We start from the raw sequence: 24,062 nt of genomic DNA, 5'->3' as shown, positions 1-24,062 counted from the left end.
GACAATCCAAAGGGATTGAATTGGGCTGAGCCGGGGGAACCTGGCTGGCCCTGGGTTCAACCACTTCCTATCTCAGGGGTTTTGGGTGTTAAGCTCCACAGTATGTCAGTAGTGACTCTGAGGGGGCCGATGTCCTATAATAAGCCTGAAAAATCCATAATGCCGGGCATACACTGCTCAATTCTTTTGCCACAAATTCGCCACGTTTTTGCCGTCCCAGACAAATTTCCATGATCGGGGTGAAATCCTATGAACTAGGGCTAGGATTAGTACGTTGGGACTCACGAAGTTTGAGCGTGTCAAGGACACACGAATGATGGCTGTTCCGTTCTCCAGACCCCTGTCGGTTGTCTGAGAATTTTCTGAACATTTTGGTCGGACATCTTGTAGTATGTGCAGTACTATGATGCGATTGGTCAAGGACTGCTGACAATAGCCAATGAGTACTCAGCATGTGAGACCAACAATGATGGCGAAGAAGAAAGCAACAGCAACACACACATGGAAGATAGATTGATGGAGCTGTGGAGAGAACGCAATGCCTTTTCAATGGCAAGTTCATTTTACATGGCCTGGTGACCCGGCCTGGTGACCATTCCATTGGTCCTTAAGTGAAATCTCCACCCACCCGTTGGCACCAATATTACATCTGCATCCTACCATGATAGAAACCAAAAAGATAATTTCATATTATCCTTTTTATTTCATATTAAGTCCATACGCTGCTCCTCTGTCTCTTTTATTAATGTTTCTGCACATAATAATGTGCACACTAATAAACCAGCTCACTGTTTGCGTGTCAGAATTTCTTTCCTATGACAACCGAGAAACTCAGGGCAAGATCAACTAGGGAATCATTGTGTAATGTGAGCAACCTGGGGTTGAGGAGGGACAGAATGAAATATTTGGGACAAGGCAATTGGCGCACGTCCAAGTTGTTAAGATTTTAGAAGCGTGTAGTGTATGCCTAGCATAAGGTTAATTCCTCAAACAGTCTGAGAAGGCCGAATATAAACATGTAAAGACAATTGACAAGTACCATCCACATTAAAGCAGCTTGCTTTTGGCCCCACTCTGCATTTGGCCTACAGGCTTGTAGTTTGAGACCCCTGCTTTAAACACAAGGGAGAAATGAGTCCAAGTCCTCTAAACAGCATGTAGGAAGCACATATAAACCATGCTTTTTACGAAGCTAAAGTGCAGTGCTCAAGTCCCACCAGACCTTACATATTCAATTATAACCTAAAAACATAAGACAACACTCCTAAGCCAAAGATGACTCAATTACTATTTCCTCCAAGATGCAGAACTAGTCTTACAAACCTAAAAAAACACGGTCAGTTACTTTGCCACTATATTTCCCACTTAGTGAAAAGTGTACAGTGCTTTAAATGCTAAACAATAATTAAGTATAGGAGATTACTTGTACATTTATCTCTGTAGAAGACATAAATGGGTTAATCAATCATGTTGGGTGTTCATAGTTATTCATAGTAGTATTAGGTCCCCAAATGCATTTCTCTCTATTTTAACGTGTTAATTTGTTTTTATAATGCTGTGCTTGTTTATTTAGTTTTTTAAGCACTTTGAGATTATTTTTTGGTACTGAAAAGCACTATACAGTATAAGCTAAATAAATTATTCTGATTATGACTTATTTCTGTTTGTATAGAAACACAATGTGAATCTATTAAAAAGGACACACCGTTTATTAACACCTTTTCCACATAAGCACGTCCTTGCTCAATACAAAATTAATTATGGCAGGCAAAAACACATCAAATATGCAACTAAATAATTATACATTGCTAATGCACATTTGTATGCATAGTCACCTAAAAATGCTGAAAGCATGCATTCCTGAAATCAATTAATAGTTCATTAGCCAGTGAATTAAAGTTATTTTAATTTCATCAAATTGTTTAGTGATAATGTGATTCTTTGGGAGATATAAAGTTGGCCGCTATTGTGCAGGAAGGAGTGGGAAATAATAACAAATACGGGCTGGTTGTTGTCCCTTTCCCTCTGCCCTTGATCAACCACCCTGCAGATCTGAGACAATGAGTTGGTGTAAGCAGTAGTTCTAGCTATTTTCTTCTATTTTGCTTACACTGATTTTAATCAGATCTAGCGAGGCTGCAAAAAAGGGAACAACTTTTTGGAATGAGATGCTGCCCAAAGCAAACTGGTAAAACACGCTGTATGCTTCCCGTCATAGACATGACCAGCACAACCATACACGAATTACGAATCACAACCCTACACAAGTCAACTCCATCAGAATCTAATGTTACTATACACACGGTATCATCTCTTTCAATTCACCACTTACTGTCATCAGTAGGTGGACCATTTACATGTAAGTGTCTTACATAACATATACAATCCTACAGAACATTCAACACATCTCTAAGACTTAGAATCCCATTTTAGCACCACTTAAGCACCGTGGTGGATCTGATTTAGCATCTTAAACTTAAAGCATCTCCTACTTTCCATTAATCCAAATCCCTCAGATGTGTAGAAAGGCCCAAGTCAGAGGCAGTCTGCAGTCTGCAGTCTCAGCAGGAAGATACAGTGGCTTGCGAAAGTATTCACCCCCTTGTCATTTTTCCTATTTTGTTGCCTTACAACCTGGAATTAAAATAGATTTTTGGGGGATTTGTATCATTTGATTTACACAACATGCCTAACACGTTGAAGATACAAAATATTTTTTATTGTGAAACAAAGCGTGTATAACTATTCAACCCCTCAAAGTCAATACTTTGTAGAGCCAACTTCTGCAGCAATTACAGCTGCAACTTTCTTGGGGTATGTATCTATAAGCTTGGCACATCTAGCCACTGGGATTTTCGTCCATTCTTCAAGGCAAAACTGTTCCGCTGGTGTACAGCAATCTCTAAGTCATCTCTAAGCCACAGATTCTCAATTGGATTGAGACTAGGCCATTCCAAGACATTTAAATGTTTCCCCTTAAACCACTCAAGTGTTGCTTTAGCAGTAAGTCTCTTTGTTGCCTCTCTGATTATTGCCCACCTTGGCTGGTCCATTAGTTTTGGTGGGCGGCCCTCTCTTGGCAGGTTTGTTGTGGTGCCATATTCTTTCCATTTTTTAATAATGGATTTAATGGTGCTCCGTGGGATGTTCAAAGTTTTGGATATTTTTTTATAACCCAACCCTGATCTGTACTTCTCCACAACTCTGTCCCTGACATGTTTGGAGAGCTCCTTGGTCTTCATGGTGCCACTTGTTTGGTGGTGCCCCTTGCTTAGTGGTGTTGCAGACTCTGGGGCCTCTCAATCCAATTGAGAATTTGTGGTATGACTTAAAGATTGCTGTACACCAGTGGAACGCATCCAACTTGAAGGAGCTGGAGCAGTTTTGCCTTGAAGAATGGGCAAAAATCCCATTGGCTAGATGTGCCAAGCTTATAGAAACATACCCCAAGAACTTGCAGCTGTAATTGCTGCAAAAGGTGGCTCTACAAAGTATGGACTTTGGGAGGGTGAATAGTTATGCACGCTCAACTTTTCAGTTTTTTTGTCTTATTTCTTGTTTGTTTCACAAGAAAAAATACTTTGCATCTTCAGAGTGGTAGGCATTTTGTGTAAATCGAATGATACAAACCCCCCAAAAATCTATTTTAATTCCAGGTTGCAAGGCAACAAAATAGGAAATATGCCAAGGGGGAGAATACTTTCGCAAGTCACTGTATATACTTAGATTGCACACAGGTGGACTTTATTTAACTAATTATGTGAATTCTGAAGGTAGTTGGTTGCACCAGATCTTATTCAGAGACTTCATAGCAAAGGGGGTGCATACAAATGCACCCACCAGTTTTCCGTTTTTTATTTATTTTTTAAACAAGTAATTTTTTAAATTTCACTTCACCAATTTGGACTATTTGGTGTATGTCCACAACATGAAATCACCAAAAAATCTATTTAAATTACAGGTTGTAATACAACAAAATAGGAAAAACGCCAAGGGGATGAATACTTTTGAAAAGTACTGTATCACCCACCCACCCACCGACCAGACAGTCACACGCAAGCACGCACACACACAAACACACACACACACACTGTAGACTCCATTAGACCTCCTTGTAACTCAGCACAATGTCAGTCTAGCTACACGCTGTCTTGTTAGGCTCTTCCCTTCCTTTGCCTTGGCTGAGAGACAGCAAGTAGGCACACTGACAACTCTCCCACTATCCATCTTTCTCCCTCTGTCCCTCTCTCCTCTTTCATTCTCTTTATCTCTCGCTCTCCCTAACCCCTCTCTCTCTTTCCATCTTTCCCAAGCTCTATCACTCTTTCCATCCATTCTGCTGTGCAAGAGTCATCAGTCCTATCTTGCATTTATTAATTATTCATGCTGTTTCAAATGAAACTCCAGCTCCATGGAATGAAAGTGGAGGTAAATAGTAATAGCTGTGGTTTTGTAATGGCATGCTCAGTGAATCCTGAACACAGATAAGCACACACTGTAACCTAGATGTAGACACTCTGAACAAACACATAGCCTTGTATTTCCACTCTTTCACATATACAGATTTTTTCACGTACACATGTATGTGCACACACGCCACAAATGCTGCTTACAAGCAACAATTAAAGCAGGAAGCACCAGTGACTAGATCAATAAAAAAGTGGTCAGACGAAGCAGATGCTAAGCTACAGGACTGTTTTGCTAGCACAGACTGGAATATGTTCCGGGATTCCTCCGATGTCATTGGGGAGTACACCACATCAGTCATTGGCTTCATCATTAAGTGCATCGATGAGGTCGTCCCCACAATGACCGTACATACATACCCCAACCAGAAGCCATGGATTACAGGCAGCCTCCGTACTGAGCTAAAGGCTAGAGCTGCCGCTTTCAAGGACCGGGACTCTACCCTGAAGCTTTTAAGAAATCCCACTATGCCCTCAGACGAACCATCAAACAGGCAAAGAGTCAATACAGGACTAAGATTGAATTGTACTACACCGGCTCTGACGCTCGTCGGATGTGGCAGGGCTTGCAAACCATTACAGACTAGGAAGGAAGCACAGCCGAGAGCTACCCAGTGACACAAGCCTACCAGACAAGCTAAACTACTTCTATGCTCGCTTCAAGGCAAATAACACTGAAACATGCATGAGAGCACCAGCTGTTCCGGAAAACAGTGTGATCGCACTCTCCGCTGCCAATGTGAGTAAGACCTTTAAACAGGTCAACATTCACAAGGCCGCAGGGCCAGACAGATTACCAGGACGTGTACTGCGAGCATGCACTGATCAACTGGCAAGTGTCTTCAACGACATTTTCAACCTCTCCCTGTCCGAGTCTGTAATACCAACCTGTTTTAAGCAGACCACCATAGTGCATGTGCCCAAGAACACTAAGGTAACCTGCCTAAATCACTACCGACCCGTAGCACTCATGTCTGTAGCCATGAAGTGCTTTGAAAGGCTGGTCACGGCTCACATCAACACCATTATCCCAGAAACCCTAGACCCACTCCAAATTGCATACCGCCCCAACAGATCCACAGATGATACAATCTCTATTGCTCTCCACACTGCCCTTTCCCACCTGGACAAAAGGAATACTTATGTGAGAATACTATTCATTGACTACAGCTCAGAGTTCAACACCATAGCGCCCTCAAAGCTCATCAATAAGCTAAGGACCCTGGGACTAAACACCCCTCTGCAACTGGATCCTAGGCTTCCTGACGGGCTGCCCCCCAGGTGGTAAGGGTAGGTAATAACTCATATGTTACGCTGATCCTCAACATAGGGGCCCCTCAGGGGTGTTCGCTCAGTCCCCTCGTGTCCTCCCTATTCACTCATGACTGCACGGCCAGGCACGACTCCAACACCATCATTAAATTTGCCGATGACAAAACAGTGGTAGGTCTGATCACTGACAACGACGAGACAGCTTAAAGGGAGGAGGTCAGAGACCTGGCCGTGTGGTGCCAAGACAACAACCTCTCCCTCAATGTGATCAAGACAAAGGAGATGATTGTGGACTACAGAAAAAAGAGGACCGAGCACGCCCCCATTCTTATCGACGGGGCTGCAGTGGAGCAGGTTGAGAGCTTCAAGTTCATTGGTGTCCACATCACCAACAAACCAACATGGTCCAAGCACACCAGGACAGCCGTGAAGAGGGCACGAAAAAATGAATTCCCCCTCAGGAGACTGAAAAGATTTGGCATGGGTCCTGAGATCCTCAAAAGGTTCTACAGCTGCACCATCGAGAGCATCCTGAATTGTTGCATCACTGCCTGGTATGGCAACTGCTTGGCCTCCGACCGCAAGGCACTACAGAGGGTAGTGTGAACAGCCCAGTACATCACTGGGGCCAAGNGTTGCATCACTGCCTGGTATGGCAACTGCTTGGCCTCCGACCGCAAGGCACTACAGAGGGTAGTGTGAACAGCCCAGTACATCACTGGGGCCAAGCTTCCTGCCATTCAGAACCTCTATACCAGGTGGTGTCAGAGGATGGCCCTAAAAATTGTCAAAGACTCCAGCCACCCTAGTCATAGACTGTTCTCTCTGCTACCGCATGGCAAGCGATACCGGAACGCCAAGTCTAGGTCCAAGAGGCTTCTCAACAGCTTCTACCCCCAAGCCATAAGACTCATGAACATCTAGTCAAATGGCTACCCAGACTATTTGCATTGCTCCCCCCCTTCTTTACACACCTGCTACTCTCTGTTGTCATCTATGCATAGTCACTATCTACAACTATCYACATGTACATACTACCTCAACTAACTGGTGCCTCCACACATTGACTCTGTATCGGTACCCCTGTATATAGTCTCGCTGTTGTTATTTTACTGCTGCACTTTAATTACTTGTTACTTTTATCTCTGATTCTTATCCGTATATATTTTTAACTGCATTGTTGGTTAGGGGCTCGTAAGTAAGCATTTCACTCTAAGTTCAACACCTGTTGTATTCGGCGCATGTGACTAATACTATTTGATTTGATTTGACACACATGCGCGAACGTGCAAAAACCAACACATGCGTGCATACACACCAAACATACAAGTTCACATGAAAAAACAAACTGTGCCAAGTATATTTCTGCATAATGAAGAGTGAGCATTAAAAGATTGAAGGAGTGATTTACATATTTTGACAGTGGGGAGTGTCCGGGTGAGATATAAACTGTCTCAATAAAATGGCTTACTTTCCATCATCTGCAATTATATGTAAAGTTTGGACAGGTGAAAATAAATATGTCAGAAACAAAATGGAGGATTAACTTTCACCTATCCAATTCTTCCAGATCAGAATGTATGAGGGAAAAGGGAGTAGAAAGAATTGAGATACACTCTGAGAGGGAGTGAATGAGTAAGCAAGTGAGTGAGTGAGCAGGTGAACAATCACTTGCGACTAACTGCCTGACTGACTGACAATGTCACATCACACATTCTATGACACAAGGTCAGTCTTCACAATTCAAAGTTCCACTCACAGGTAGGCGGCCTTGCCCTCCTCCATCTCCTTGCTCTTGCCGCTGGTGGCCGTCTTCTTGCTGCAGAGCTTGCGCGTGATACACATGAGCAGGCCGCACTGGCGCAGGAAGTAGCAGCTGACATCCACCACCACGAGTACCAGGAGGAAGCCGACCAGGCCCAGGCCCACCACAGGCCCCAACCCCAGGCCGCTGAATAGGGAGTCTGCTGGATGGAGGCCGGACAAAGGGAGAGTACTGTCACTCAATGAGTTACAGAGAAAGAGTAAGTGACACACATCTTATTAACATAACCCTGGCCACCCACAGGCCTGAGTCCAAGGCCCCTGAACAGGGAGTCTGCTGGATGGAGGCCAGACAGAGAGAGAGTATTGTCACTCAACAAGTTATATACCGAGTCACCACCGCCCCCAGGCCCAAGCTGCTGAACTGGGAGTCTGCTAAGATGGGAGAAACAGAGAGAGAGCCCTGTGGGAAGCTGCTATAGACCACCAAGTGCTAACAGTCAGTATGTGCTTGATAATGTATGTGATATCAACAGAGTGGTATATTTTCTGGGTGATTTTAATATTGACTGGATTTCATCAAGCTGCCAAATCAAGAAAAAGCTTCAAACTGTAACCAATGCCTGCAACCTGGTTCAGGTTATCAGTCAACCTACCAGGGTAGTTACAAACAGCACAGTAATTATATAATCAACATGTATTGATCACACCTTTACTGATGCTGCAGAATTGTGCTTTAAAGCAGAATACAAATCCATCAGATGTGGTGATCACAATACAGTAGCCATATCTAGGAAAACCAAAGTTCCAAAGGCTGGGGCTAATAGAGTGTGCAATAGGTAATACAATAAATTTTGTATTGATTCCTATGTTGTTGATGTAAAAAATATTTGTTGGTCTGTGGTGTGTATTTAGGAGCAACCAGACACCTCACGTTTATGAAATTGCTTATTCCAGTTACTAATACTCATGCAGCCATTAACCTTTCTGAACCACCCATCCCGGATCCGGGATAATTGTCATCAGAAACGCTGACTAGTATAGCCTAGCCTAGCGCCACAGGTATATAATATAATATAATTTCATGAAATCACAAGTGCAATATTGCAAAACACAGCTTAGCCTATTGTTAATCCATCTGTCGTCTCAGATTTTGAAATTAAGCAATACAAGCGTTTGTGTAAGTTTATCGATCGCTCGACAAAACAATAAGTACACCTAGCATCAGGTAACTTGGTCACGAAAATCAGAAAAGCAATCAAATTAATCGTTTACCTTTGATGATCTTCGGATATTTTCACTCACGAGACTCCCAGTTAGAGAACAAATATTCCTTTTGTTCCATAAAGATATTTTTTATATCCAAATACCGCCGTTAGTTTGATGCGTTATGCCCAGGAATCCACCGGAAAGAGCGGTCGCGACAACGCCGACAAAAATTCCAAATTATATCCATAATGTCCACAGAAACATGTCAAATGTTTTTTATAATCCATCCTCAGGATGTTTTTCAAATATCTATTAGATAATATATCAACCGGGACAGTTGGCTTTTCACTAGGACCGGGAGTAACAATGATTGCCTTTCTCTTTTGCGCACAAGTCACTCTGAGAGCCCTCACCTATCCACTTACGCAATGTGGTCGTTCACGCTCATTCTTCAAAATAAAAGCCTGAAACTATGTCTAAAGGCTGTTAACACCTTAGGGAAGCCATAGAAAAAGAAGTTTGGTTGATATCCCTTTATATGGGCAATAGGGATGCATAGGAACAGAGAGGTTTCAAGAACAGGGGCACTTCCTGATTGGATTTTCCTCAGGTTTAAGCCTGCAAAATCAGTTCTGTTTAACTCACAGACAAAACTTTTACAGTTTTGGAAACTTCAGAGTGTTTTCTATCCTAATCTGACAATTATATGCATATTCTAGTTTCGGGGGCTGAGAAATAGGCAGTTTCAAATGGGTACGTTTTTTAGCCAAAAACGAAAATATCGCCCCCTAGTCTTAAGAAGTTTTAAGAAAATGACTGTAATTTTTTTTAACCTTTTCAAACGTGAGTTCCAAATATCTCTAAATGTCGCCCAGCGTGAGTTGTTTTATGCACTTGACGTCAGAATGCACTCACTGTTCCAAATGTATTTACAGTTTTATTCACGTTTTAAAGTACTGATGACAAATAATGCATTCCGGTTATTGCATAGATTTTAACACCTATTATGTGTGTAAAATACTTTTTAGAAGGTTGTACTGATTATGATGAGCTAAGCTAATTCCAGCTATGTGTGGAGCCATGTTTGTTGACATACAATGCGTTTTGAGTTTCACATAATTCATCTGTCGGACCAAAAATGTTATAACAAACCAAGGTGAGTAAGGGTTCACTCATTTTTCGAGAACTTCCGGAAGTGAATGGTGGGTTGTGAACGATGGTAGACGACACACCCCCTTCAACATGCGTACTATAAACAGACCAAACTCATCTTGTCTCGTCTTATTATCTTTGGTTGATGCGAAAAAACAAACATGGCGGCGCGCACATACTACCTATTGTCGGATTACTTTCGATTTCTAGAAAGTGTTTTACTCAATTATTTAGATCAATGGTAAGCTCACCCGTGATGTAATTAATTATACATAGTAATTGCTATTAGCTAATTCATATTGTAGTTTCTGTCAGCCGAGAGTAAAAATATATGACCTCTTGTGTTATGTCAATCTTTCCTCAGTTAGTGCTAGGACAAATGTAGCCTACATTTTTCCGGTTTGGATGATTATGTTATGCTGTAGCTACTTCTGTGAATGTCTGAACATTGCATCCAAAAATAAACTGCTCACATTCTGGACATAACTTTGTAAGGACTGTGTTTGTGTAAATAGTTTCTGAAAAAAGTGTTGCCAGCTCAAATGCTAATGGTTGCGTCATTTGAAACTGGCCTGTTCTAAATAAGCATTCTAAATAAGAGAATATGAATATGTTAACAAAAAGTGCAGCTGGTTTCAGAATGGGTGGAAAGGAATATTCCTAAACATTTCAAAAACTAAAAGCATTGTATTTGGAACAAATCATTCACTAAACCACGAACCTCAACTAAATTTTGTAATGAATAATGTGTAAATTGAGCAGGTTGAGGTGACTAAACTGCTTGGAGTAACCCTGGATTGTAAACTGACACGGTCAAAAAATGTTGACATAAAGCGCTGCTCTGCCTTCTTAACAACACCATCAACAAGACAGGTCCTACAGGCCCTTGTTTTGTCGCACCTGGACTACTGTTCAGGTGTGGTCAGGTGCCACAAAGAGGGACTTTAAAATGGGCTCAGAACAAGGCAGCATGGCTGGCCCTTTAACTTCTTCAGGGCAGGGGGCAGCATTTTCACTTTTGGATAAATAGCATGCCAAAATTCAACTGCCTGCTACTCATCCGCAGAATATAAGATATGCATATTATTAGTAGATTTGGATAGGAAACACTCTGAAGTTTCTAAAACTGTTTGAATCATGTCTGTGAGAATAACAGAACTTATGTAGCAGGCAAAACCCCGAGGACAAACCATTCAGAATTTTTATTTTTTGAGGTCACTGTCTTTTCAATGAGTTTTCATTGAGACACCAGATTTCAAAAATGCTTTACGGCGAAAGTAAACAATGCTATTATCTTTGGATAGCACCCCAGCTAACAATTACAGACCATCATATTTCAACCCTCCCGGCGCGACACAAAAGACAGAAATAAAGATATAATTCATGCCTTACCTTTGACGAGCTTCTTCTGTTGGCACTCCAATATGTCCCATAAACATCACAAATGGTCCTTTTGTTAGATTAATTCCGTCGATATATATCCAAAATGTCCATTTATTTGGCGCGTTTGATCCAGAAAAACACCGGTTCCAACTTGCACAACVTGACTACAAAATATCTCAAAAGTTACCTGTAAGCTTTGTCCAAACATTTCAAACTACTTTTGTAATACAACTTTAGGTATTTTTGAATGTAAATAATGGATAAAATTGAAGACGAGATGATCTGTGTTCAATACCGGAGGAAAACAATGTGTAGCATGCTTTCTGGTCACGCGCCTCTAACAAACAGTACACTTCACTGGAGCCTCATTCTGAACATGGCTACTTCTTCATTTCTCAAAGGAAAAACCTCAACCAATTTCTAAAGACTGTTGACATCCAGTGGAAGCGATAGGAACTGCAGGAAGGTCCCTTAGAAATCTGAATTCCCAATGAAAACCCATTGAAAAGAGAGTGACCTCCAAAAAAAAAATCTGAATGGTTTGTCCTCTGGGTTTTACCTGCCAAATAAGTTCTGTTATAGTCACAGACATGATTCCAACAATTTTAGAAACTTCAGAGTGTTTTCTATCCAATACTAATAATAATATGCATATATTAGCATCTGGGACTGAGTAGGAGGCAGTTTACTCTGGGCACGCTTTTCATCCAAACGTCAAAATGCTGCCCCCTATCCTAGAGAAGTTAACAAGTAGTGATGAAGTTAATCTCTTCACTTTGAACCATGAGAGATTGACATGCATACTATTAATGTTAGCTCCCCATGTACATTAACTTCTCTAGGGTAGGGGGCAGCATTCGGAATTTTGGATGAAAAGCATGCCCAAATTAAACTGCCTGCTTCTCGGGCCCAGAAGATATGATATGCATATAACTGGTAGATTAGGATAGAAAACACTCTAGCGTTTCCAAAACTGTTAAAATAGTGTCTGTGAGTATAACAGAACTGATTTGGCAGGTGAAAACCTGAGAAAAATCCATTCGGGAAGTCGTTTTTTGTTGTTGGTTTTGTAGTTTTCTATTCAATGCCATTACAGTACCCATTGACTTAGGACTCAAATTGCAGTTCTTATGCCTTCCACTAGATGTCAACAGTCTTTAGAAATTGTTTCAGGCTTGTATTCTAAAAAATGAGGAAGTAAGAGCAGTCTGAATGAGTGGACCCTAAAGTGTCCCAGAGCTTTTTCATGCGCGCGACCAAGAGAGTGCCTTTCTTGTTTACCTTTTATATTGACGACGTTATTGTCCGGTTGAAATATTATCGATTATTTAGGCTAAAAACAACCTGAGGATTGAATATAAACATCGTTTGACATGTTTCTATGAACAATAAGGATACAATTTGGATTTTTTGTCTGCCTGTTTTGACTACGTTTGAGCCTGTGGATTACTGAAGAAAACGTGCGAACAAAACTGAGTTTTTTGGATATAAAGAGACTTTATCGAACAAAAGGAACATTTATTGAGTAAATTAATGTCTGCTGAGTGCAACCATATGAAAACCATTAAAGGTAAGGGATAAATTTTATCTCTATTTCTGACTTGTGTAACTCTTCTACTTGGCTGGTTACTGTTTGTAATGATTTGTCTGCTGGGCTATGTTCTCAAATAATCGTAAGGTATGCTTTCGCCGTAAAGCATTTTTTAAATCTGACACCGTGGTTGGATTCACAAGAAGTTAATCTTTAAACCTATGTAAAATATGTTTTGTTTTCTGAATTTTTATAATGAGTATTTCTGTATTTGAATTTGGCGCCCAGCAGTTTCACTGGCTGTTGAAGAGGTGGGACGCTAACGTCTCACGTACCCAAGAGGGGTTAACGAGTTACTATCTCCCGACTTAAACTCTAAAGATATAAATATCTCTTACATCAATCACAGTCAATTATTAATCATTACCTCATCAGTCTCATTCTGAACGTCGCACAATTCTTGGATATCTGCACGAACCCTAACCTAACGTATAAATCAGCAATACACAAATTGGCTTAATTATTTATTTACATACTCACTAAATAATCACACAGAAATACATAAACACACAGTATAGGCTGAATTGATTATTAACATAATGCAATGAAAAGTCCCTAGTGGACTAACCCGATATGGCGGATAGTTACACAATGGAGAGAGGGTGGGGACAAATAAAGGTTGGGGAAGACAGAAGGGGACCCATTGTACATAGAGTTGGAAAACTATGCTCATGGGAATGTGAATACTTCGCACAAGAACGACCGCTCATTCGAAAATAAATGCAATGTACACTACCGTTCAAAAGTTTGGGGTCACTTAGAAAAGTCCTTGTTTTTGAAAGAAAAGCACATCTTTGTCCTTTAAATAACATCAAATTGATCAGAAATACAGTGTAGACATTGTTAATATTGTAAATGACTACTGTAGCTGGAAACGGCAGATTCTTTATGGAATATACATAGGCGTACATAGGCGTACAGAGGCCCAATATCGAAAAACTTTCGGTCTATATCAAATCTCCTATTCCTCTCAAAGATCTTTAGAAAAAGCTGTCACTGCCTTCCTGAAGACAAACAATGTATACAAAACGCTTCTGTCTGGTTTTAGACCCCATCACAGCACTGAGACTGCACTTGTGAAGGTGGTAAATTACCTTTTAATGGCGTCAGACCGAGGCTCTGCATCTGTCCTCGTGCTCCTAGACCTTAGTGCTGCTTTTGATACCATCGATCACCACATTCTTTTGGAGAGATTGGAAACCCAAATTGGTCTACACGGACAAGTTCTGGCCTGGTTTAGATCTTATCTGTCGGATAGATATCAGTTTGTCTCTGTGGATGGTTTGTCAAATCAACTGTAAATTTCGGTGATCCTCAAGGTTCCATTTTGGGACCACTATTGTTTTCACTATATATTTTACCTCTTGGTGATGTCATTCGGAAACATAATGTTAACTTTCACTGCTATGCGGATGACACACAGCTGTACATTTCGATGAAACATGGTGAAGCCTCAAAATAGCCCTCGCTGGAAGCCTGTGTTTCAGACATAAGAAAGTGGATGGCTGCAAACTTTCTACTTTTAAACTCGGACAAAACAGAGATGCTTGTTCTAGGTCCCAAGAAACAAAGAGATATTCTGTTAAATCTGACAATTAATCTTGATGGTTGTACAGTTCTCTCAAATAAAACTGTGAAGGACCTCGGCGTTACTTTGGACCCTGATCTCTCTTTTGACAAACATATCAAGACTGTTTCAAGGACAGCTTTTTTCCATCTACGTAACATTGCAAAAATCGGAAACTTCCTGTCCAAAAATTATGCAGAAAAATGTATCCATGCTTTTGTCACTTCTAGGTTAGACTACTGCAATGCTATACTTTCCGACTACCTGGATAAAGCACTACATAAACTTCAGTAAGTGCTAAACACGGCTGCTGGAATCTTGACTAGAACCATCATTTTTTATCATATTACTCCAGTGCTAGCCTCTCTACACTGGCTTCCTGTTAAGGCAAGGGCTGATTTCAAGGTTTTACTGCTAACCTACAAAGCATTACATGGGCTTGCTCCTACCTATTTTTCCAATTAGGTCCTGCAGTACAAACCTACACGTACGCTACGGTCACAAGACGCAGGGCTCCTTATTGTCCCTAGAATTCCTAAGCAAACAGCTGGAGGCAGGGCTTTCTCCTATAGAGCTCCATTTTTATGGAATGGTCAGCCTACCCATGTGAGAGACGCAGACTCGGACTCAACCTTTAAGTCTTTATTGAAGACTCATCTCTTTAGTAGGTCCTATGATTGACTGTAGTACGGCCCAGGAGTGTGAAGGTGAACGGAAAGGCACTGGAGCAATGAATCGCCCTTGCTGTCTCTGCCTGGCCGGTTCCCCTCTCTCCACTGGGATTCTCTGCCTCTAACCCTATTACGGGGGCTGAGTCACTGGCTTACTGGTGCTCTTCCATACTGTCCCTAGGAGGGGTGCGTCACTTGAGTGGGTTGAGTCACTGATGTGGTCATCCTGTCTGGGTTGGCGCCCACCCCTTGGGTTGTGCCGTGACGGAGATCTTTGTGGGCTATACTCGGCCTTGGCTCAGGATGGTAAGTTGGTGGTTGAAGATATCCCTCTAGTGGTGTGGGGGCTATGCTTTGGCAAAGTGGGTGGGGTTATATCCTGCCTGTTTGGCCCTGTCCGGGAGAATCCTTGGATGGGGCCACAGTGTCTCCTGACCTCTCCTGTTTCAGCCTCCAGTATTTATATTGCAGTAGTTTATGTGTCGGGGGGCTAGGGTCAGTCTGTTATATCTGGAGTATTTCTTTCTTTCTTTCTTTCTTTCTTTCTTTCTTTCTTTCTTTCTTTCTTTCTTTCTTTCTTTCTTTCTTTCTTTCTCTCTGAGGACCTGAGCCCTTGGACCATGCATCATGGCTACCTGGCCTGATGACTCCTTGCTGTCCCCAGTCCACCTGGCCGTGCTGCTGCTCCAGTTTCAACTCTTCTGCCTGCGGCTATGGAACCCTGACCTGTTCAACGGACGTGCTACCTGTCACAGACCTGCTGTTTTCAACTCTCTAGAGACAGGAGCGGTAGAGATACTCTAAATTGCGATCACAGGAGCGGTAGAGATACTCTGAATGTGATCGCCCACGAAAAGCCAACTGACATTTACTCCTGAGGTGCTGACCTGTTGCACCCTCGACAACCACTGTGATTATTATTATTTAACCCTGTTGGTTATCTATGAACATTTGAACATCTTGGCCATGTTCTGTTATAATCTCCACCCGGCACTGCCAGAAGAGGACTGGCCACCCCTCATAGCCTGGTTCCTCTCTAGGTTTCTTCCTAGGTTCTTATTGAGCTGTTGTGGGAGCAGCTAGACCTTATGGTACGTAAAAAGTGCCCATCAAGCCAATCCAACTTGTGGGAGGTGGTTCAGGAAGCATGGGGTGAAATCTCTTCAGATTACCTCAACAAATTGACAACTAGAGTGCCAAATTTCTGCAAGGCTGTAATTGTTGCAAATGGAGGATTCTTTAATGAAAGCAAAGTTTGAAGGACAATTATTATTTCAATTAAAAATCATTATTTACGTCTTGACTATATTTCCTATTAATTTTGCAACTAATTTCATGTATGTTTTCATGGAAAACAAGGACATTTCTAAGTGACGCCAAACTTTTGAAAGGTAGTGAATATATTTACGCTTGTATGTCTTTGTCATCTCTCTCTGTTGAAACCACTCGATCCGTCTATGGTGAGTTCGATGCAAGTCTCTGGTTGTCCACCAGAAGTCACAATATCCTTAGTAGTTGTAGTAAACTTCTTTGTCTCTGAGTGTTCGTTAGACTGGTTCCATCAGCGGTACCCACGCATTTGTCCTCGGTCAAGTTTACGAGGCTACCGGTATTTAAACAGCTGCAGACTGAATGTTCCTGTATAGTCCCTATCCTCTTCACTCGAAAGTTCCAGAGGGTCCCACCATTTTCTGCTCTTGTAGTGTTAAACCATTTTGTTATGTATTCAGCTCGCGCTGCAAGTAGACTGGTCTCAATGGTTGATTATTCAGGTTAGAGCTAGGACCACTTTACACACCGGCAGCAACCCGGCATGTTTTGGTCTGATATGTTAATTCTTCAGCGAGTAATTTTAAGCACTCACCTTGGAGGGCGGTTTCATCACATTGCCACAATGTCGGCGCTCACGTGGGCGTGGTTACTGACTTGGCAAAAGATTAGATGAAAAACAATTACCTCATTTAGACGGCTAAAATCACATTTCATCTTCACAAAAGTATTCTTAATCACATAAGTTTTACAACATTTAGATGCAACCCTGGTAAGTCGGACGTGTCTACTTTCAGAGTATATTTATCTTGTTATACTGTCCTTAATGATATCACAAAACAATATACTTTTGACAGGATGTATTGTTTAGATCCCCCACCAAACATTTCCCACATTCTTTATGTTAGAAATATTGTTTCAATGTCCAATTTTTTATGTTAATGTTTTAGCCAAGTGTCTCTCTGTTGTAACACTCAGACATTACATTCTTAATACTGCAAAGGCAAGAGAGAGAAAGACCGGCGTTAACTTCTTTGGGGTAGGGGGCAGTATTTTTACGTCTGGATGAAAAGCGTGCCCAGAGTAAACTGCCTGCTACTCAACCATAAAATCTAGAATATGCATATTATTAGTATATTTGGATAGAAAACAGTCTGAAGTTTCTAAAACTGTTTGAATAATGTCTGTGAGTCTAACAGAACTCATATGGCTGGCAAAAACCTGAGAAAAAATCCTACCAGGAAGTGGGAAATCTGAGGATGGTCATTTTTCAACTCATTCCCTACTGAAGATACAGTGTATATTGGTCATGTTGCACTTCCTAAGGCTTCCAGTAGATGTCAACAGTCTTTAGAGCCTTGTCTGATGCTTCTACTGTGAAGTGGGACCGAATGAGAGGGGATTGAGTAATGTCTACCATGAGCTGAACATGCGCTGACCATGCGCTGATCATGTGATAGAGAGCTCTGTTCCATCGCACTTCTGAAGACAAAGGATTTCTCCGGTTGGAACATTATTGAAGAATAATGTTAAAAACATCCTTAACACCTGTTGAGGATAGAGGGCGCTATTTACACTTTAGGGGAAAATCGTGCCCAATTTAAACGGCCTCGTACTCTATTCTTGCTCGTACAATATGCATATTATTATTACTATTGGGGCTAGACAGGTTAAGATTGATTCAATACTTTGTTTTTCATGTTTCTACGGACTGTAATATAACTTTTTAAACTTTTCGTCCGTACTTTCCGCTGGACTTGCACGCGCGTCGTTAGTTTGAAAAGTGTACTGAACGCTAGAACAACAAGGAGGTATTTGGACATAAATGATGGACATTATCGAACAAAACAAACATTTATTGTGGAACTGGGATGCCTGGGAGTGCATTCTGATGAAGATCATCAAAGGTAAGTGAATGTTTATAATGTTATTTCTGACTTCTGTTGACTGCACAATATGGCAGATATATTTTTGTCTTGATTGGGCTCTGAGCGCCGACCTCAGATTATTGCATGGTTTGCTTTTTCCGTAAAGTTTTTTTAAAATCTGACACAGCAGTTGCATTAAGGAGAAGTGCATCTAAAGTTCCATGCATAACACTTGTATTTTCATCAACATTTATAATGAGTATTTCTGTAAATTGATGTGGCTCTCTGAAAAATCACCGGATGTTTTGGAACTACTGAACGTAACGCGTCAATGTAAACTCAGATTTTTGGATATAAATATGAACTTTACCGAACAAAACATACATGTATTGTGTAACATGAAGTCCTATGAGGGTCATCTGATGAAGATCATCAAAGGTTAGTGATTCATTTTATCTATATTTCTGCTTTTTGTGAATCCTCTCTTTGGCTGGAAAAAATGGCTGTGTTATTCTGTGAATAGGCACTCACCTAACATAATCGTTTGGTTTGCTTTCGTCGTAAAGCCTTTTTGAAATCGGACACTGTGGCTGGATTTACAACAAGTGTATCTTTAAAATGGTGTAAAATACATGTATGTTTGAGGAATTTTAATTATGGGATTTCTGTTGTTTTGAATTTGGCGCCCTGCGGTTTCACTGGCTGTTGACGAGGTGGAACGCTACCATTCCACGTACCCTAGAGAGGTTAAAACTTCTCTAGGATAGGAGGACAGGTAGTTTGGTAGTTTGCCCCCAGTGATGTGTTGTGCAGACCTCACTACCCTCTGGAGAGCCTTACGGTTGTGGGCGGAGCAGTTGCCGTACCAGGCGGTGATACAGCCCGACAGGATGCTCTCGATTGTGCATCTGTAGAAGTTTGTGAGTGCTTTTGGTGACAAGCCGAATTTCTTCAGCCTCCTGAGGTTGAAGAGGTTGAAAAATGTTGAAGAATGTGAAATGTCAGAATAATAGTAGAGAGAATGGTAGAGAGCGTTAACATACACTCAATTAGTATTTGGGAGCATTTCCTTTTAATTGTTTAACTTGGGTCAACCATTTCAGGTTGTCTTCCACAAGTTTCCCACAATAAGTTGGGTGAATGTTGGCCCATTCCTCCTGACAGAGGAGGTGTAACAATCTCAGGTTTGTAGCTCTCTTTGCTCACATACGCTTTTTCAGTTCTGCCCACAAGTTTTCTATAGGATTGAGGTCATGGCATTGGGATGGCCACTCCAATACCTTGACTTTGTTGTCCTTAAGCCATTTTGCCACAACTTTGGAAGTATGCTTGTGGTCAATGTCCATTTGGAAGACCCATTTGCGACCAAGCTTTAACTTCCCGACTGATGTCTTGAGATGTTGCTTCAATATATCCACATAATTTTCCTGCCTCACGATGCCATCTATTTTGTGAAGTGCACCAGTCCCTCCTGCAGAAAAGCACCCCCACAACATGATGCTACCACCCCCGTGCTTCAAGGTTGGGATGGTCTTCTTCGGCTTGCAAGCCTCCCCCTTTTTCCTCCAAACATAACGATGGTCATTATGACATTTTTTTTTTGTTTCATCAGACCAGAGGACATTTCTCCAAAAAGTACAATCGTAGTCCCCATATGCAGTTGCAAACCGTAGTCTGGCTTTTTTTATGGCGGTTTTGGAGCAGTGGCTTCTTCCTTGCTGAGCGGCCTTTCAGGTTATGTCGATATAGGACTCGTTGTACTGTGGATAGAGATACTTTTGTACCCGTTTCCTCCAGCATCTTCACAAGGTCCTTTGCTGTTGTTCTTGGATTGATTTGCTTGGTTCGCACCAAAGTACGTTCATCTCTAGGAGACAGAATGCGTCTCCTTCCTGAGCAGTATGACGGCTGCGTGGTCCCATGGTCTTTATACTTGCGTACTATTGTTTGTACAGATGAACGTGGTACCTTCAGGCGTTTGGAAATTGCTCCCAAGGATGAACCAGACTTGTGGGGGTCTACAATTTTTCTTCTGAGGTCTTGGCTGATTTCTTTTGATTTTCCCATGATGTCAAGCAAAGAGGCACTGAGTTTGAAGGTAGGCCTTGAAATACATCTACAGGTACACCTCCAATTGACTCAAAGGGTGTCAATTAGCCTATCAGAAGCTTCTAAAGCCATGACATTATTTTCTGGAATTTTCCAAGCTGTTTAAAGGCACAGTCAACTTAGTGTATGTAAACTTCTGACCCACTGGAATTGTGATACAGTGAATTATAAGTGAAATAATCTGTCTGTAAACAATTGTTGGAAAAATTACTTGTGTCATGCACAGAGTAGATGTCCTAACCGACTAAATTTGTGTGTATTAGGTAGGTGTTGTGGAATTGTTAGATTACTAGATATTGCTGCACTGTCGGAACTAGAAGCACAAGCATTATGCTACACTCGCAATAACATCTGCTAACCATGTGTATGTGACCAATAACATTTGATTTGTTTTGTGTACCTTTCCAAATCATGTCCAATTGAATTTACCACAGGTGGACCCCAATCAAGTTGTAGAAACATCAAGGATGATCAATGGAAACAGGATGCACCTGAAGCTCAATTTCAAGTCTTATAAGAAAGATTATGAATAGATATGCAAACATTTCTCAAAACCTGTTTTCACTTCGTCATTATGGGGTATTGCGTGTAGATTGATGAGGAAATGGTTTTATTTATTCCATTTTACAATAAATCTGTAACGTAACAAAATTTGGAAAAAGTCAAGGGGTCTGAATACTTTCTGAATGCACTGTATGTAGTGGTGTAATAATGTTATATCATGTACTGTTTTATCTTGTGTTTTATGTGTAATGTAAGTGCATTAATGTGTTCGGACCCCAGGAAGAAAGGAAAGTGAAGGGGGATACCTAGTCAGATGTACAACTGAAATCTGTCTTCAGCTTTTAACCCAACCCCTCTGAGTAGCTGCTGCCAATAACCTGGACAGACATAGTACAAATCATACAGTAAAACACCCCAGTTCCACAACAGAGACTGTTAAGGCAGGACAAGAGGGACAGAGAGAACACTGTCACTCACCAAGCCAGATATTTATAGTCTGAGATGCTTCACGCCCAGGATCCTGCACAGCGAGCCAATAACCAACCCAGACAGACACACACTTCATAGGCATATACCTCAGGCACAGGCTGTTGGAGATACATGCAGGCCCAGGTAGGACAAGAGGACATAGAGAGCACCATCACCCAGCTAGACAGACATACAAACAGACAGACACGCACACATTGTAAGCCATCACCTACGCCGGTAACCTGGACAAAGGTGGTCATTACCAAACACATACAATACCCCTCACTGAAATCTACCTCAGCTATTTCCACATAGATTTTTTTTTTACCCCAGCAAAAATATCTAATTTCATACATATTATGCGAATACACACTCAAGCAGTTAGCTCAGATTCCTCTCCTCTCCTCTCCTCATCTGGGCTGTGCCCCACTACTGTATTGCCATTCGGGGGACACCCCTGTTGTTTTCTTTTTGTGAGCACTGGTGAGCACCGGTAACTTTGGTGTTGATCAAACAGAACCTGTGGTATGGGGTCAGAGCCGAATACCTACAGACACACCTGAACGAGAACGAACGACGCTGGCGGCGAGAGCAATCAATGGCAAGCACCGTCAGAGCTAACGAGCAGCTTAGCGCAAGGAAGAGAGGGAATAGAGACAGAAGGAGAGAGGAAGATTGAGTGCATGAGGGAAAGAGCGAGAGGGAAAGCCTTGTGGCTAGGAATTTAAATTAAAGTTGTGTGTTTTTAGTGTTGCATCATGGGACGTGAGGCAGCGGCAAAACCTCTTTGATTGGATCAATATTTCTCCAACGCCACGGGGCTCTCTCTGTCGGCAAATGTATTTGAATTCATTTGAAGGTAGATGAGCCAAAGCTTAGTAGGTGGTAACCACTTTCCTGTCTCCCATTAAGAATGTTAGCTTGCATCCCAAATGGCACCCTATTCCCTTTATCGTGCACTACTTTTGACCAGGTGAGCGGTAGTGCAGTATATAGAGAATTGGGTGCCATTTGAGATGCATGCATAGCTTTGCAAGTACTCCTCAAGGGTAAACAGAACAATGATAAAACATGTTTTACCTTATTGACCTTTTCTCATCAAAACTGCGCAATGTCGTATTGAACTATTTTGCTCTCAGAGTGCATTAAAACTCAGTTCAATTGACTGTTTTAATATTTTGATGAAACACTCTGAAATCGTTTGTGTATAAAATCATATGTGTTCAGATTAGTGATAACTGCTCTGAATGCGCATCTGAAGGTTGGTCAGGGCAAATCTTTGTGAAAGATTCAATAGATTTAGACAATAGTAATAAAAATAATAGACAGCCTAATGTGGAGCTGTTTTTCTTTGGCGGTAGAGGTGAGGCCTTGAAGACCGTGTCAATGAATGCAATCACTTCAGCATTGGTAGTAATAAAACAGTTAAACAAACATAGGATCAATTGAATAAAATAATCACACAAAAGCCACCGTGTTATGAAAAGAGAAAACCTATGGAATACGTATACAAAAACAAAACAATAATGGATGATTGCGACAAACCCCATCCTGAACAAAGGATAAGGAGAAAATAATAATTTAAGGACATAGAAGAGACAAATTACTTTTATTTATGCATAGTTACCTTCTAAATAGCACATTATGAGAATTTGGTCATAGCCATAGAAGGGTATTATACTGTCACATTCTGCACACATCCTGGTTCCTGTCCAATCCACTCCTTTGGTTTGGAGGCTGGTGGCTCATGCCCTCTACGGCTTTAAACCCCTTGTAATCATAGTAATAAAACTTTACTATTCAATTATAACCTCTTGAAGTACAGGGCAGATCCTTGTCGATCAAGACAATTACAGGAAGAAAAAGAGAGACAAAACATTGTGTTAGTGCATCACTTTAATGTTGTAGAGTTTGGGGGTTATAATTAAGAAGATTTTTACCTGGTTGTAATCTGACATCTCTATGACTAGAAACCAGTTTACCAGTAGGAAGCAACGTCATTATAATGTCCAATGTCAAATTTGCCGACTGGGTATGATGGTTCACTGACCTCGCTTCAAATAGTTGAAAGAACATTGTCAAAGCATATATAGTAAATTAGAAATAGTTAGTGATTGAAAATGGGGCATTCCAAGGGAGAGAACCCATTAACAGTGTCTTTTTTCCTCACAGTGGCACATACTCTCTAAACCGTATCAATCTTTCTTGAGCCGCTAGCTCAGCATTCGTTTGCCTTGCATTCCATTGCGAGCCTGGTTGGATCTCTTTATTATTGGAGGGAATCAATGGACGTGAAGCAACACATTTCAAATAAGCAGGACCAAGGAAGGAAGCCAGGGGGAAATACATGGCGCTTTTTTACTTTTCACACCTCCGATTTCCAATTTCCTGAGCAATAAGGTGAAATGAAAAAGAATCCTCGCCAAGTGAATGCAATTCAAATCTTGACAGAGACAAATGTCTATTAGGTGCCTTGCAATGTTCAAACGATGACAGCTGGGTGTCTCAAGGTCTCGGGGTAGCTAGATCTCTCGACTGAAAACAATGAAAATAAAGAAAAAAGGAGGGAAAACGGAAAAGAGGAACAAGGAGAAGTCTTGTTCTGCTGTCAAGTGCCTCTGGGGTTAGCTGCTCTAGCTGCCTACCTTGTGTGTGTTCGAAATTCATTCCAATCTATTCCGCCAAATATATTACCTGGGTTTGGCTTCAAAAGACAACTACGACTACTACTTCCTTTCGCAGTGCCGAATTATGTCTTTGAGGTCGTTG

At 41.4% G+C, this 24,062-nt stretch overlaps 1 protein-coding gene across 3 annotated transcripts in view; it reads right to left on the bottom strand.

The window, feature by feature from the left end:
• The window catches only part of LOC111953620 (neural cell adhesion molecule 2-like), a 396,017-nt gene that overhangs the window by 5,535 nt on the left and 366,420 nt on the right, over positions 1–24,062 (bottom strand). For 2 of the 3 annotated variants that reach the window (XM_023973008.2, XM_023973010.2), the window contains exon 15: positions 7,498–7,705. In XM_023973008.2, coding sequence (XP_023828776.1) covers positions 7,498–7,705 — 208 coding nt within the window. The remainder of the gene's footprint in view (positions 1–7,497; positions 7,706–24,062) is intronic. The other variant, XM_023973009.1, reaches the window with a different exon arrangement.

The sequence above is a fragment of the Salvelinus sp. IW2-2015 genome, linkage group LG27 (assembly GCF_002910315.2).
Source record: "Salvelinus sp. IW2-2015 linkage group LG27, ASM291031v2, whole genome shotgun sequence".
Taxonomy (NCBI): Eukaryota; Metazoa; Chordata; class Actinopteri; order Salmoniformes; family Salmonidae; genus Salvelinus; species Salvelinus sp. IW2-2015.
Note: the sequence above shows the minus strand (reverse complement) of the source record. Positions and strands in the feature narration are given on the sequence as shown.